The 15,899-nt window shown below is 40.5% G+C and overlaps 1 protein-coding gene across 1 annotated transcript; it reads right to left on the minus strand.

Moving 5' to 3' along the window:
* Positions 1-6,144: 6,144 nt before the first annotated feature.
* LOC117822952 (zinc finger protein 835-like) lies at positions 6,145-13,473 on the minus strand. The gene is made up of 2 exons (XM_034697932.1): positions 13,190-13,473; positions 6,145-8,721 (listed from the first exon to the last, which is right to left on the minus strand). The coding sequence occupies exons 1-2, from the start codon at positions 13,368-13,370 to the stop codon at positions 7,802-7,804; spliced, it is 1,101 nt and encodes a 366-aa protein (XP_034553823.1). The 5' UTR covers positions 13,371-13,473; the 3' UTR covers positions 6,145-7,801.
* Positions 13,474-15,899: the final 2,426 nt, after the last annotated feature.

Below are 15,899 nucleotides of genomic sequence, written 5' to 3' on the forward strand. Positions count from 1 at the left end.
TATTCCATCAGAGATCCAGGTACAAATGTGATGTAGTTCTCACTGTGTTCCATCTCGCTCAGTCACATTATGCTGTTTTATATGTGCCTTCCCTCACATTCATCTTCTGTGGCTTTTGCTGTATGCTCTAACATGTATGCTGCTACTAACCACAAGCTGCCTTCATGAAACGTGTTGTATATATATGTTCCACACTCACCAGTTATGAGCTGGCTTTCTACTGAATGCTTAAACCAGACATCCATCAACATTTGAAAGAGGACCCTGCAAAATACAGGTTCCAGATCAATAGCTTACATGGCAACTCATTCAATTTTGTTGTCGTTTTCCACTTTTGCTGTGCTGTTCTCAGGTGATTGTCTGGTTCTGAAGAGATTTTCTTCACATCAAAGATCTAGAGGTCACACAAGCAAAGGCAAGATATAGGGGAGAATGGGGTTGGTTGTCACACTTTTTACTGTTTTGATGATTGCTCATCATGAAGCTTAAGGCGTTGGCGTGAAATGTGTATCCCTCTCATTTTCCAACTCATTGTAACAAAGAGGCAATTAACTATCAAAGACACTCTGACCCCATCACGGGTTGGTTGTCACACACTTTGGGGTTGGTTGTCACACACTATGGGGTTGGTTGTCACACTATGGGGTTGGTTGTCACACACTATGGGGTTGGTTGTCACACACTATGGGGTTGGTTGTCACACACTATTGGGTTGGTTGTCACACACTATGGGGATTGTTGTCACACACTATTGGGTTGGTTGTCACACACTATGGGGTTGGTTGTCACACACTTTGGGGTTGGTTGTCACACACTATGGGGTTGGTTGTCACACTATGGGGTTGGTTGTCACACACTATTGGGTTGGTTGTCACACACTATGGGGTTGGTTGTCACACTATGGGGTTGGTTGTCACACACTATGGGGTTGGTTGTCACACACTATGGGGTTGGTTGTCACACACTATGGGGTTGGTTGTCACAGACTATGGGGTTGGTTGTCACACACTATGGGGATGGTTGTCACACACTATGGGGATGGTTGTCACACTGTGAGGTTGGTTGTCACACACTATGGGGTAAGTTGTCACACTATGGGGTTGGTTGTCACACACTATGGGGTAAGTTGTCACACTATGGGGTTGGTTGTCACACACTATGGGGTTGGTTGTCACACACTATGGGGTTGGTTGTCACACACTATGGGGTTGGTTGTCACACACTATGGGGTTGGTTGTCACACTATGGACTTGGTTGTCACACACTATGGGGTAAGTTGTCACACTATGGACTTGGTTGTCACACACTATGGGGTTGGTTGTCACACTATGGGGTTAGTTGTCACACACTATGGGGTTGGTTGTCACACACTATAGGGTTGGTTGTCACACACTATGAGGTTGGTTGTCACACACTATAGGGTTGGTTGTCACACACTATGGGGTTGGTTGTCACACACTATGGGGTTGGTTGTCACACTATGGGGTTGGTTGTCACACACTATGGGGTTGGTTGTCACACACTATAGGGTTGGTTGTCACACACTATGAGGTTGGTTGTCACACACTATTGGGTTGGTTGTCACACACTATGGGGTTGGTTGTCACACACTATGGGGTTGGTTGTCACACTATGGGGTTGGTTGTCACACACTATGGGGTTGGTTGTCACACACTATAGGGTTGGTTGTCACACACTATGAGGTTGGTTGTCACACACTATTGGGTTGGTTGTCACACACTATGGGGTTGGTTGTCACACACTATTGGGTTGGTTGTCACAATGGTATTTTAGTAGGAAAAATCTTTTAAAAAAGGCAAGAAGGCAGAACTAAATTTGAAAGTTTAATTGCACTGACAAGTGATAGGCCTACATAACTTAATGCATTTTAACATAAAATGATCAAGGAACATGAACAGGAAACACATCTTTAGGCCAGCCTATATAACAACATAAAGAACAAAACAAACAGGCCGAACAATAATGGCCGACTCAACTAGGCTACATGCAGTCACTGTCTGAGTTACAGTGATGGCAAATGTAGGGTCTGCACACTCCAACTCATTTCACCATGCATGATTTTGCCAACATAGGGGATGGTTGTTACATGGTACAACCAACCCCAAAGAGAATGTGACGACCAACCCCAACTGGATTTTTTTGCTAGCATCAAGGCTAACAACCATCTAACAACTAGTTAGCTAGCTAATAAAAATCTAAACTATAGCTTTCCCCTCACACTTTGTAAGGGTAACACTTGTTTTGTTATAAACCCATCGTTTAAAAGCCTAGAAGAAAAATACTGAGGAGCTGAATATTTACAATTTGACATGAAAAACACAAAAAGTCCTCTTACCTCAAGTTCAGCTGTCTTACTCCAGAGAACACTATGTAGGTGAGCTCTGATCCTAATTCTGGAAATGTCCATACCCCAATTTGAGAGACAGCGCCCTCTGGTGGCGAGATATAACGAGTGTGCCAACCAACCCGTGTGACAACCATCCCTTTATGTGTTTTTTTAGAATTCAAAATGCATTACATGTTTTAGGTATTCCATGACATTTTACAACCAACCCCTAAAGGTTAACCTAACCGAACCCTAACCTCTTGGTAATTCTTATTAGGCAATATTATTATTAATGTGTCCACAGAGGTAAATAACTGAAATCATCAAGGTGTAGATTTATTAATGAATTTCTTACGTTTCAGTTTATAACTGCTTTCACAAATGAGAGCTTCTTAATGTTTAATATTAACTGTTATGCAGAAGTAAGGAAGACATAATTGTAATAAAGTTGGCAGTCAACACAAGCACCTCTATATATGCAAAGATCCCCAAAATAATCAATCTAGGCAGCCTTCATCTGGATTCACTGGCTGGCAACACTACAGAGGTTTGATTCCATTACCTGTAAGAAGGTGAAGTAATCATACGAACAGAGGAGGAGGAGGACTTCACTTCAACCTTCTGTTAGGCAGTTTATGAAATCTGATGTGAGAAAATTAAATGGAGTATATCAACAGCTGCATCTCTCTCTTTCTCCTGCCCTTGTGTTATTAAGCCTTCCTACAGCATGACTCCAACATTTACTGCCTGCATGCGCCTCAGGATGTGGTATCGCTCGGCTAATTACAAGGCTGTGTTCAAGGCTTGTCTTCCCCTTGATTTTTTTTAATTAGTGTCAATTTTTATGGCAGCAGCCAACAGCAGACATTTAGTGTCTGTATATAAAACAATGAACAGTGTTTTGACTGTGAGAAATTTCATGGAAATAAGGGATTATCTGTCATATGATCTCAAGGGTCACAAAACATGACGTTGTCGTTGTAAACATAATGAAGTGGCTCTACCTGAAAGACTTATAGTGAAATCTTAATTGGGCTTCCAGTGACTGTCTCTCTCTGATGGACTTTTTATGGACTTATTAAATATGTATGTGTCATATCATATGTAAATAGATTGCCCACTGCAGGGCTGCACACAACCATATACATTCTACTTAGCTTTGAGTTCACATTGTGTAAAACAACTTGAAATACTTACTCCAGTACCTGTAATAAACCATTTCTTTTTTTGCATTTTTGCCAGCACTGGTTTTCTTTCAATACATCATCTTAAAGAAAACAGAGAAGTACTAAAACCTCTCCTTTCAGTCGTATTCCAAACCATCATGTAACATCTTGGAAAACATTGGAATGGGAAGTACTCCACCAGGTGTTGCATATCTGTTACTACAGAATTACTCAGAGCATCCTTACTTGTCTTGTCCTCACAAATTTCAAGTCAAAACACTTCAATGAAGGAAAGATTTTAAGGGAATTTTCATAAAATGTAGCAGGATTTGGAAAAGTATTTCATTGCTGAAACTGAAGGGGAAAAAAATGAATAATGACATTTGCACCCAACATAGTACTTAACAATAATCCCTCTGAGGTCTGGCCCCTTACATTTGCACACATCTTCACCCATACATTAATTGACTTAACTGTAGCCAGTTCCTGCTCAGGAAATTTGAGCCTTATTTGGCTCACACTTTACTTAAGGCGTTTTTTCCACCGCAGGAACTTTACCCTGAAACTAGGGACTTCACCCCTGAACTACGTGCGTTTCAACCAGAGGAACCAGGGTCTAAATTTAGTTCAGGTGGAGATAATCTCCCCCATGAAGAGCCCCTGCTTGAGGGTAGTAGGGGAGAACGGGGTTGGTTGTCACACTTTCTGCTGTTTTGATGATTGCTCATCATCAAAACATCTTTCAATAGTCATTCCTACATTAAATTGAAGTTTAAGGTGTTGGCTTGAAATGTGTATCCCTCTCATTTTCCAACTCATTGTAACAAAAAGGCAACTAACTATAAAAGACACTCTGACACATTGTGACAGAGATGGGGTTGGTTGTCACACACTATGGGGTTGGTTGTCACACACTATGGGGTTGGTTGTCACAATGGTATTTCAATGGGAAAAATCTTTTAAAAAATGCAAGAAGGCAGAACTAAATTTGAAAGTTTAATTGCACTGACAAGTGATAGGCCTACATAACTTAATGCATTTTAACATAAAATGAGGAACATGAACAGGAAACACATCTTTAGGCCAGCCTATATAACAACATAAAGAACAAAACAAATAGGCCTAACAATAATGGCCGACTCAACTAGGCTATATGCAGTCACTGTCTGAGTTACAGTGATGGCAAATGTAGGGTCTGCACACTCCAACTCATTTCACCATTCATGATTTTGCCAACATAGGGGTTGGTTGTTACATGTGACAACCAACCCCAAAGAGAATGTGACGAACAACCCCAACTGGAATTTTTTGCTAGCATCAAGGCTAACAACCATCTAACAAGTAGTTAGCTAGCTAATAAAAATCTAAACTATAGCTTTCCCCTCACACTTTGTAAGGGTAACACTTGTTTTGTTATAAACCCATCGTTTAAAAGCCTATAAGAAAAATACTGAGGAGCTGAATATTTACAATTTGACATGAAAAACACAAAAAGTCCTCTCACCTCAAGTTCAGCTGTCTTACTCCAGAGAAGACTATGTAGGTGAGCTCTGATCCTAATTCTGGAAATGTCCATACCCCAATTTGAGAGACAGCGCCCCCTGGTGGCGAGATATAACGAGTGTGCCAACCAACCTGTGTGACAACCATCCACTGTTCTCCCCTACTTTTCAAAGGTCCTGGGACTTTCGGTTGAACGTAACGGTGTTTGTGGAGTTAACACAGTTGTTGAAACACAGAGGGAGTTCCTGGGAATGCATACGAGTTTAGTTTTTAATTAAGATTTCAAAATATTATTTAATATCATTTTTTTTTCTCCATACGTCACTGGCCTGATTTGCACAATCTACCCGGGACTTCAGCCCACGGTCGAACAAAGACAACAATGGGGAAACAGGAACCTTTAGTTCTGGGGGCTAAAAGACTGTGAGTAGTTTTAACCATAGTTTAGTCATCAGTTTGCATTAGTAGTTATTTATCATCATTTATGTTCATATAATGTGTTGTCTAGATAAAGTTTTAGAGTTAATTGATTGGTGCCACTATGTCTGAGCATGCAGTGGTCCACTTAGGGACTGAGAGAGAGAGAGAGAGAGACAGAGAGAGAGAGAGAGAGGTAGTGGTTGTCATTATGGTAATTTGTTGATTGTCCCTAGAAAGTTTAGCTTTATTCATTGTTTTTCATAGTTTATAATCATATAGAGTTTCTAATTAAGTTGCACAGACTTCATGTATATATATATTTCTATTCTTTCCTTCAGAAACCGCACACCTTCACCTTCATATTCAAATACAAAGAAAATAAAAGGAGTGGAAATCAAAAGAGAGTGTGTCACCATTGAATATCTTGCCATCCACAACATCCATGTTCTTACCAGACAAACTGTGATGATTGCAGCCTTACAGTTAAAATCACCTGCAAAGAGTTCATCTCCCTGAGGTCTCAAGTGTGGCATCTAGTACACCTCCGCCTCTTTTACAATTCCAGTACTTCTGAGAGGATCGGTGTAACATCACCTGAAGTACCTGGAGGTTTCCCTCTATATTTCATCAGGTTGAATATCACTGATCATTAGCACCATCTCGTGAAAGTTTTTTTCCAGTAACATATAATAAATGACAAGTAGAATGAATACTTAATTACTACTTTATTAAAAAATAACATTTAATATGCAATGATACAACACTGTACAGTAGAGTGTGTGCAGAGGGAGCAAAGGAGTCCCAGAGAAGACTGTAAGTGAAGGGCTGCTGGTCAGCTGTGAGGACGTGCTGTCGTTGTTTCATGCTGCATTCATTGCACATATAGGCATCGCTGGTGTGCTTTCAATAGCAACATTTCACCTTTGACACACTCTTTGAGTATTATATCTCTTCGGATCAGTTTTTGCTGTACATTCAGATGGAAATTGTTATCATTAGGTTTTTCTGTTTTTGTTTTCATGTTCTTTCCCTGCAAAAAAAGTAGAGTAAAATTAAACAGGAAAACTTGCAACCCCTGAGATTCTGACTTGTAAGCTGTGAAAAGTCAGAAATGAGTATTTCTGGTGTGCCCTCATGTTATGAATGCAGCAGTGGTCCTGAGAGGAGAAGGGAAACTGAAGGGTCTAATGCCCAGGGGTTCAGTCTAATCGGTTGGCAGAGGAAGTACCTGATTCTATGATAAATAAACAATCCCTTCTTAAAAAAAATCAAGCAAAACTGAAGCCACTCCAAAAAAAACACCTAGCATGAGTGACTCTTGTGGTGCAACATAAAAGTAAATCTTCACAGACTGAGACCCCTGAAAACCCACCAACAGGTTCAGCTAATACTGTTTGGCCCTATTTGAGAGTGAATTTCTGCATCATCATAGACAGATGCAATAGTGCAGGATGAAAAAGGACACTAAAAAAAAATATAAAACCCTAGATGTATTTAAGATAGAGACAAGTGGTATTTTACAGAGTATCACGTTATTTCACAAGATAGTGGAGCAGTCTCACAATCGATTGGTCCATATTTTCATGGACAACATAAAGCACTGACACTGTGTGATGGCAGTATTTAGCTCTGCAGCAATGTTACACAATTAAAAGGGAAAGGAAGCTCAAAATAAAGATGAAGATTGAGACAAGTGCCTGGTCAAACCTCTAGTTAAAAACCTGTTAAAGTCCATAGTTCACAGGCATTTGTGTAGCTTTACCTGTGTGTTTATATGAAGCTGCTAGGTAAGAAAAAACCAAACACTGGCAGTTTAAGACTGAGCGCACAGGCTTCTTTTGTCTGGTGATCAGTATATGTAGAAAATTAGATTATTTTCCTCCTCATAATTAGGTAAGAAAACACTGATAACAGGAGGGGTGTCAAATAAGCTGATTTTGAACTCTGATATCAAAATGTGGACATGAAGTTACAAGTTGATAACAAGTCAATGACTGTGCTGGACACTTGCAATTCTTGATACATCTCACTTTCAAGGCATATGTGGAAGACTTCATCATGCTAATTATGACTAAGGAAAGGCTAGATTATTCAGAAAGGCTTGCTAATAACTAAAAGTGTGGCGTAGATATTTTAATGCTCAGTGACAAGTACAAAATTAGGCGTGTGACGTTCTAATGTAAATTCTAATGGAGGGACTAAGTTTTGGAGAAGTATTAGATAAGAAAACTCTCAGATTAACAGAATCCCTAGTTCTTGAAAAGTAGAAAAAAGACATGTCCTAATGGCAGCAATTTTAGCTTTTTGTAAGAAAGTTCCCAACATCAATATGATTCACAAACTGAAGTTGTTTCACAAACTTTCATCATTGCCCTGAGAAATAGGTTCCCTCGCGGCTATGGGTCTGGAGGTGCCTTTTGATTTTGTCAGAGCGGCTGAAGCATTTGCCACACACGGGACAACTGTACGGCTTCTCCCCTGTGTGGATCCTCATGTGTACCTTCAGGTGAGCCATCTGTGTGAAGCCCTTTCCACAGATCTGGCAGCGGAAGGGTTTTTCTCCTGTGTGGCTACGCTGGTGCTCCTGGAGTCTGCCAGAGGAGCTGCAGCATTTCCCACACACTCCACAGCGGTAAGGTTTTTCCCGAGTGTGCACCTGTACGTGCACATGCAAGTGGCCCACGTGACTAAATGCCTCGCCACAAACTTTGCAGCAAAACGACGACATATGGGCCTGTACGGGGGATTTTTGATTGGGGCAGTCCACTGCATTGGCTGCTTGGTTACGCATGTGAGACGCCTGTCCTCTATTAGCTCCGTTTCCAGCTCCCTTTACACCAACCATCTGCCCTCCATTCTCCACCCCGATGATATCAATGTTGTTCTCGTTTGGGCAGTTTGGGTTGACTGGTGCAAGAGGCTGGGCACCGCTGTTGGACGAAGCAGGGCCTCGGTGGCCTCCTCCACTCTCTACCTTCACATGCCTCTGGGAGCCTCGAGAACCAGGGTCCCGCTCCCTGTTCTCCACACCTTGGCTCTGGGGGATGTTGGATGTGTGGGGGGCTTCCTGGGGGTACTCATTTGCAACACGAGGAGGAGTGAACATGTTCTCTGGTGTGCTGCAAGAGCCGTGGCCTCGAAGTTGATCCTCTCCTTGGTTGCCCCGCAGATCTCGCTTATCTTTAATCTGGATAGGGATGCGCTCTTCGTGCCCCATGCTGGGACTCCACTCTCTGCGTGGATGCTCACCGTCCTCCTCATCCAACAGTGCCATGGATGGCCGATCTGGGAATATAACGAGAGTGAAAGGTTCAAAAAATGACCACTACCTTTTTCCAATGTTACAATGTCATTTAGCAGACGCTTTTATCCAAAGCGACGTACATACGAGAACAAGAACACCACAAGCAAAGATCTAGACAAGAGGAAACAAGATCAGTAAGAGGAACAAAGTGCTTCAAGTCCATTTGGGTGTAGGTACTGCCAAGCAGTGTAAAGGCAATGCACAAAAGTAAATAAGCAACATCTACAATGACGCAACCAAACCATTTAAGACCTTCCATTATCATCATCAACAATTAACATCACCACAATAATGACCAAAGTACCAAGTGCTGGGTCACTCCAGAGCTGAACACAGATTCCCAGAGTAGAGCAGGACAGTGTGAGTCAACTGTAGCTGGAAGACATGATCTGCCACTGGGGACAACAGTGGAGAACAGTCTAGCTAAGTGCATAGTGCTTCCTAAAGAGCTGGGTCTTTAGCTGTCTTTTGAAGGTAGAGAGGGACTCTGCAGATCGAATGGAGTTGGCCAATTCATTCCATCATTTAGGGACAACAGAAGAGAAGAGTCCAGCTAGTGATTTTGAGGCCTTATGTGCTGGAAGCACTAGGCGCTTTTCAGAGGCTGAGTGTAGCGTGTGAGAAGGGCAGTAGACCTGGATGAGGGGTTCCAGGTAAACTGGAGCGGTTTTGGTGACTGCTTTGTAAGTCATGATTAGAGTTTTGTATCTGATGCGAGCTGCAACTGGAAGCCAGTGTAGCGAAATGAGCAGGGGAGTGACACGAGCTGTCTTAGGCCGGTTGAAGACCAGATCATCTGCAGAGGTTTAACTGTGCATGCAGGGAGGCCTGCCAGTAGAGAGTTGCAGTACTCAATGCGTGACATTACAAGAGCCTGAACCAGGAGCTGTGTTGCGTGTTCTGTCAGGTAGGGTCTGATCCTCTTGATGTTATAGAGGGAAAAACGGCAAGACCGAGCAATCGAGGCAACATGAACCTTGAAGGTTAGCTGGTCATCAATCATGACACCCAGATTTCGGGCAGACTTAGTGGGCATGAGGCACCTTTTTCAATCTCAAATGACTACATTACTATGTCCATGACACAAAGCAACTCCAGTTTAGTAATTTATGCCAGGCGGCACACACACTTTTACTTACTTTTTTTTAGTTTACCCATGTAGTTGAACTTCTAAACTGACCTGGTCCTCAACTTAGATGTAGTTGAACAGAAGGGGATGAGACTTCAAAGCTCAGGCAGAGCTAGTAGAGCAAATGAGAATGGTAAATGCTGTTTTTTTCTCATACACATACCTGTACCAGACAACTTAGTTCTTATTAAAAATGTTGTCTTTGATAATAAATAAATAAATAGAGACACTACAGATGCACTGATGTGTTTTTTTCAGGGCCGATACCGATTATTATTAGTCAAAATGTGGAATAATACAAACTCCAACACTTAACTTTGTTTCAATAAGATGAGAAGAGATTCCTTTACTCGTCCCACAACGGGGAAATTCAAGTGTTACAGTAACAGAGTACACAGTGCAAAAGAAATATATAAAGCAAACAAGAGCCTATAAATTAACAATTATTAAAAAGTTATTAGCAATTCAAATTCAAATTAAAGAGGTAAAAAAATAAGCATATCTTACACACATATATATATTTATATATATTATTGGTTATAGTCTGACCACTGCAGGAAGAAAAGACCTGCTGTATCTCTCCCTGAGACGCCGTGGGTGAAGAAGTCTGTCATTAAACGAGCTACTTAGTGTTGTTATGGTCTCCTGGAGGATGCATTAAATGCATTTAAGCATATGTTAATGAAACAAGCTTTTCAGATTTGCAACATGTTAAAGGTTTTCTTTTTTAACTTAGACAGTAGACATCTTTGTTTTAACATTCTAACACAAGGTGCAGGGAGCTCCCAGGCTCAGCAGCATGTCTTATAAAGTCAAATAAAAACTTAAATAAATAAATAACTCTCTAAAGTTTTCTACAGTAAATAAAGTTTTCCAAAATGTCAATATAACTGACATGTTAATCTTTCACTTATCTTTGTTTTAAAGGGGTATTTCAGTTTTTTTGAGTGGGGCTGTATGAGTTTTAAATCACTAGTAGTTGTAGGGGCCACAATGGATGCTGCTCAGCTCGTCCACAGTGATGAGAAACTGCAGGGAGAAATGAGCCAAAATAACCCAGTTTTAAATTGATCTCTTATCGGCCGTCTGATCCCTAAGAGACACACAACATGTCTTAGATTACAGGTCAATAGACTGTACCTGTGTCCCTGCACAAAACTCCTGAATTAACTTGTTCATCATCAATCTAATGGTTCAGTAATAATATACAAAAGGTATACAGAGTCAATAATACTTAATATAAGTGATACACCCCGGCCCTGTGGGGCTAACAATGATCCAACACGTGACCCATAGAAACCACAAAACACCTTTTAACACTTAACAACAGGGAATTTAATATAAAACCACAAAAAGGGTTAACTTAAAGGGTTTAACTTTAAGGCCCATGCCAGGTGAACCTCGGTGCCTCAATCAAGAGGCTCCTGCAGAAGGTGATCAAGGGGGAGGGGGACAGAACCAGACCTACAGCCGTAACATTAGGGATAGACCGATTATCCACCAGGCCGATTATCAGCGCTGATATTCGGCCAATCAGACGGCTGATAAGAGATCGATTTAAAACTGGGTTATTTGGGGTCATTTCTCCTGCAGTTTCTCATCACTGGGGACGAGCTGAGCAGCATCCAATGTGGCCCCTACAACTACTAGTGATTAAAAACCTCATACAACCCCACTTCAAAAACACTGAAATACCCCTTTAAAACAAAGATATGTGAAAGATTACAGACACACACAGCACAGTGAGCACACCAACAGGAGGGAGACGAGAGGGAGAACGTGCACGGCAGAGAGAACGCACTGGAAAGGTGAGAAAACAAGTGACTGCAAGAAACACAGTAAACTTTAGACACATTGAAACGCCATAGACTCTTAAAAGGCAGAGTGTAGACTGTGTAAGGTGAAAGTGTCATCAATCGGGGTCCACAAAAAACCTGCAAAGGCACATTAGAAGTGTCTGTGAAGGATCTCAGTCATCCAGGTCATGGACATTAGAGCTGTTTATCCATCAGTGCAATAAGTGAAGAATAAAGACAGTGAAGGGAACCTGCTGTTAATGAAGGTGTTTAAAAGTTTATAAATAATATACATGCAATTAGAGATTGGACCTTTTTGTCTAATTGTGATGAGTCTTGTTTTTGTGCTTTATAATACATTTTTTGTAGCACTCTGCTCCATGTTGAGTATATAAATAAAGCCTCATAAATAACACACATTTGATATAATGTATGTTTTTTTACATTAGTTACTCATTTTACATTATTTTATATAATACATTCATTTAAACAAGGAAAAATCTGAGGAGCCACTTGGGAGCCGAAAGAGCGGGAATTCCCATCACTAAAACATCTGCTTAACGGCATTTAAACAAAGTTAAGTGTTTGAGTTTGTTTGATTCAAAGTTTTGACAATATTTTCCCTTTTACTGCAAATGAATATCGGCTCCAAATATCTCTTAGTGGCCTCCTTGACTACTTACAATCAGTATCAGCCTTGAAAAAAACACATCTGTGTATCTCTACTTCACATGATAACAATAGAAACTTCACCTCCTTGGATCTACAAGAATAATACCCCACTATATTACAGTGAATTTAACCAGGATATGTACCAATGCTAACAGTAATGTTTATTTGCACAATTAAAAGAAAATGCATACAAAAAAAATAGCAAAGATAAATAATAGAATGTGCAGGGAGAGGCAGAAAACTCAGAGAGCTTATTTGAAGCTTCCACCCAAATACTGTTCTAATATCAAAAATGAGTTAAAAAAAAAACTAAATTGACACATATATATATAAGATGGAATGATTCCAACTTAATGTGCTTGTGAAAGATATTCATGAAATGATTGAAGTGAGGACTCCACTCTTTAAAGTTGACTTAGCTCTGTGTGGATGTGGAGTTTGTGAACAAACTGTGGAACAACAGGTGTCTGGTGTGTGTTTGTTGTGGTTAATTCCTCTTGTTGAAGTCTCTGACAAACACAAAGTGAAGTAAGTATGATGACTCCCCCCAAAATGTTACAGGGACCCCTGTATGGGTAACAGAGCTAACCCGGGTGCAAGCTAACCTAGCTTACTAGCTAATGAACAAAGGTTGCTAACACTTTAGCCGCTGCACAACAACAGCAGCTAACTTCAACTAGCTTGCTAACAGCTAAGGTTAGCTTGCTTGGCTTGTTTTGAGTGTGTTGTATAGTTCGTCTTCCCTGTTCCCTGCATGCAGTTATTGCAGTTTCTCTACACATGCCCCCCACACTAAGCTCTCCTCATGCATGGAGAAGCGCTCCTGCACCGTTAGCGTTCAGCAGAGCTAACCTGGCCATATTTCAATCCCTGCGTCTCTCAGTCTGCGTCTCAGATGGTCGTTCTCCCGCTCCCTGATCGCTATTTCCTCCTGGTACTCCAGAATTGTGTCCTCGACAGATTTGTAAATCTCCTGCGCAGCGAGCATGAGCCGCTCAGTTAAAAAGACGTTCAGAAACTGCAGTTTGGTCATTTTCTTGGCTGAAACGGAGGTCTTGCTACCATCCAAAATGGACCAAAAAGATGCTCGACCCAATCACGTGACTTTGAGTTTCTTCTTCTTCTTCTTCTTCTTCTTCTTCTTCTTCTTCTTCTTCTTCTTCTTCTTCTTGTGACAAACAAATAATAACAGTAATAACAATAATGCTAATAAACATAGTAATAGTAAAAAATATTCCTATTGTTATAATTGTTGTTGGTGTTGTTACATACCCATATTTTAATTTTAATTTTAATTTATTGCTTAATCTGTTATTACCAACCATAATCACACCATGTCAACCAACATTTTTAATACTGCCTGTAATTACTTCTATTTAATCTAAATTCCACTGTAACATTGTATATATCTAAATTGTATTTTAGATTTATTTATCTATTTTTATTTTTACTTATTTTATTTTATTTCATTTCATTTCATTTCATTTCATTTCATTTCATTTTATTTTATTTTATTTCATTTTACTTATTGAAACTACTTTCTTGATTGTACTTATGTCTGGGTTGCTGTAACAACTGAATTTCCCCCCTGGGGATCAATAAAGTAATATCTTATCTTATCATTATTTTTATTTTTGTTGTTGTTAGAAAGAAAGGTACTTTATTGATCCCCAGGGGGGAAATTCAATTTTTTCACTCATGCTATTTTGGACATGCTACACATACAGTTTTTTTGGTATATACATACAAATGCACACACATGCAGTGAACATGCTTAGGGAGAGATGTCAGAGTGAGGATACTGCCGTCAACCAGCGCACCCAGAGCAGTTGGGGGTTTGGTGCCTTGCTCAAGGGCACCTCGGAAGTGCCCAGGCAAGTGAACCAGCACCTCTCCAGCCACCAGTCCACTTGCCAAACTTTGTCCATACTGGGACTCGAACTGGCGACCCTTTGGTTCCCAAGCCAAGTCCTTATGGACTGAGCTACTAAGTAAATAAATAAATAAATAAATAAATAAATAAATAAATAAAATTAAAAAAACAGTGACCACATGAAAATAAAATAAAGAGAGGACATCAGACGGCCAATAAGAGATCACTTTAAAACTGGGTTATTTTGGCTCATTTCTCCCTGCAGTTTCTCATCACTGTGGACGAGCTGAGCAGCATCCATTGTGGCCCCTACAACTACTAGTGATTAAAAACTCATACAACCCCACTCACAAAAACTGAAATATCCCTTTAAAACAAAGATATGTGAAAGATTAACATTTCAGTTTGGAAAACTTAATTTACTGTAGAAAACTTTAGAGAGCTATTTATTTATTTAAAGGCACTATGAGGAGTTTTTCACCAGCCGAGAAACAGACTGAAACCAACACTGATGCCTCTTTAAAGCAAACAAAACCATAAACAACAACACTGATACCTTCTCTGTTGTCATTTTTAATGCCTTAAACCACTCAGTGGGGGGTAGGTGTCAGACCACATGATTGATCCAAACAGCTGATCGGTGTGTATCCGTGCTCATGCAGCGGATGAACACCGGTCTGCGAGGTGCGTCTGAAAATAGTCCCAAAACAAAGAGGGTTTCTGACAGCAAACTGAAGAGCTCCAATTTTTTCTACTGGTTCATGCATTTGAACCATGATGAGTTCATGGACCATATTTTCTCAACTTTAGTGAAATTACGTGAAATAGGAGGCCCCATCCGCAGAGAATTGTAGCCTAGCATACCTGCAGGTCCTCTGGGAATTTTCTCATTAAAGGGGAAGAGCTCACTGGCACTCATTGTAGCTAGCAGGAGCAATAGTGTACTGTAACTCATACGAACCCCACTTAAAAAAAAACTGAAGTATCACTTTAATATCAGTGTTGTTACCAATGTATTAATGTTCTTTTAAAATGAGAAAGCGTGTAAAACAAAAAGCTGTATGCCAGTGGTCTTTAAGTGCATATGTGATGTGGTTGTTGGAGTTTGTTATAATACAAGGGGCACCAGTTAAAATCTTGCCTAGGGGACCAATTCGGTTAGGGCCGGCCCTGTTTGCATCTTTGCTGCATGCTTCTCTGGTGGGAAGGACTGCCGTAAAGTGAGGGATGAATGGAGGAAACTTGAGGTCGAACTCCAATAAGACTAGGGGTGCATCTCAAAGCTCTGAACGTCCATCCTCACCTGTTTAACACACAGCTGCACATGAAGAGAATCAGCTCTTTGTTTATTCTGTCCTGAAGCATCACTGATCGATTCACCGGTAAAATGCCTCATTATTAAATTATTTACTACTTCAAGGGAAAATATAAACCATGCAACTCTTTTCAAACCCCGTGCTCATTAATGATCAGCCTTATATGAAACTTTATTAACCTGACAGGAAATATAACAAGTGTTTTTACTAACAGACAAACTTTACTGTCAGACTTGAATTCTCTTCATGAAGAAAACGAGAACAAACGGGGAAACGAACAGGAGGAATAACTGATCACTGGTTCTCATTTTCTTCATGAGGAGAAGTCTGACAGTAAAGTTCCCTCTCACCCCCTGCATGAGACTGTGGGGTC

This window comes from Notolabrus celidotus, chromosome 1 (genome assembly GCF_009762535.1).
Source record: "Notolabrus celidotus isolate fNotCel1 chromosome 1, fNotCel1.pri, whole genome shotgun sequence".
Lineage (NCBI taxonomy): Eukaryota > Metazoa > Chordata > Actinopteri > Labriformes > Labridae > Notolabrus > Notolabrus celidotus.

Excerpts from the sequence above, each read along its gene's own strand:
- LOC117822952 (XM_034697932.1), bottom strand. The coding sequence starts at position 13,370 with ATGACCAAACTGCAGTTTCTGAACGTCTTTTTAACTGAGCGGCTCATG. Across the intron at positions 8,722-13,189 it reads AGGGATTGAAATATGGCCAG|ATCGGCCATCCATGGCACTG; the intron begins GTTAGCTCTGCT and ends TTATATTCCCAG.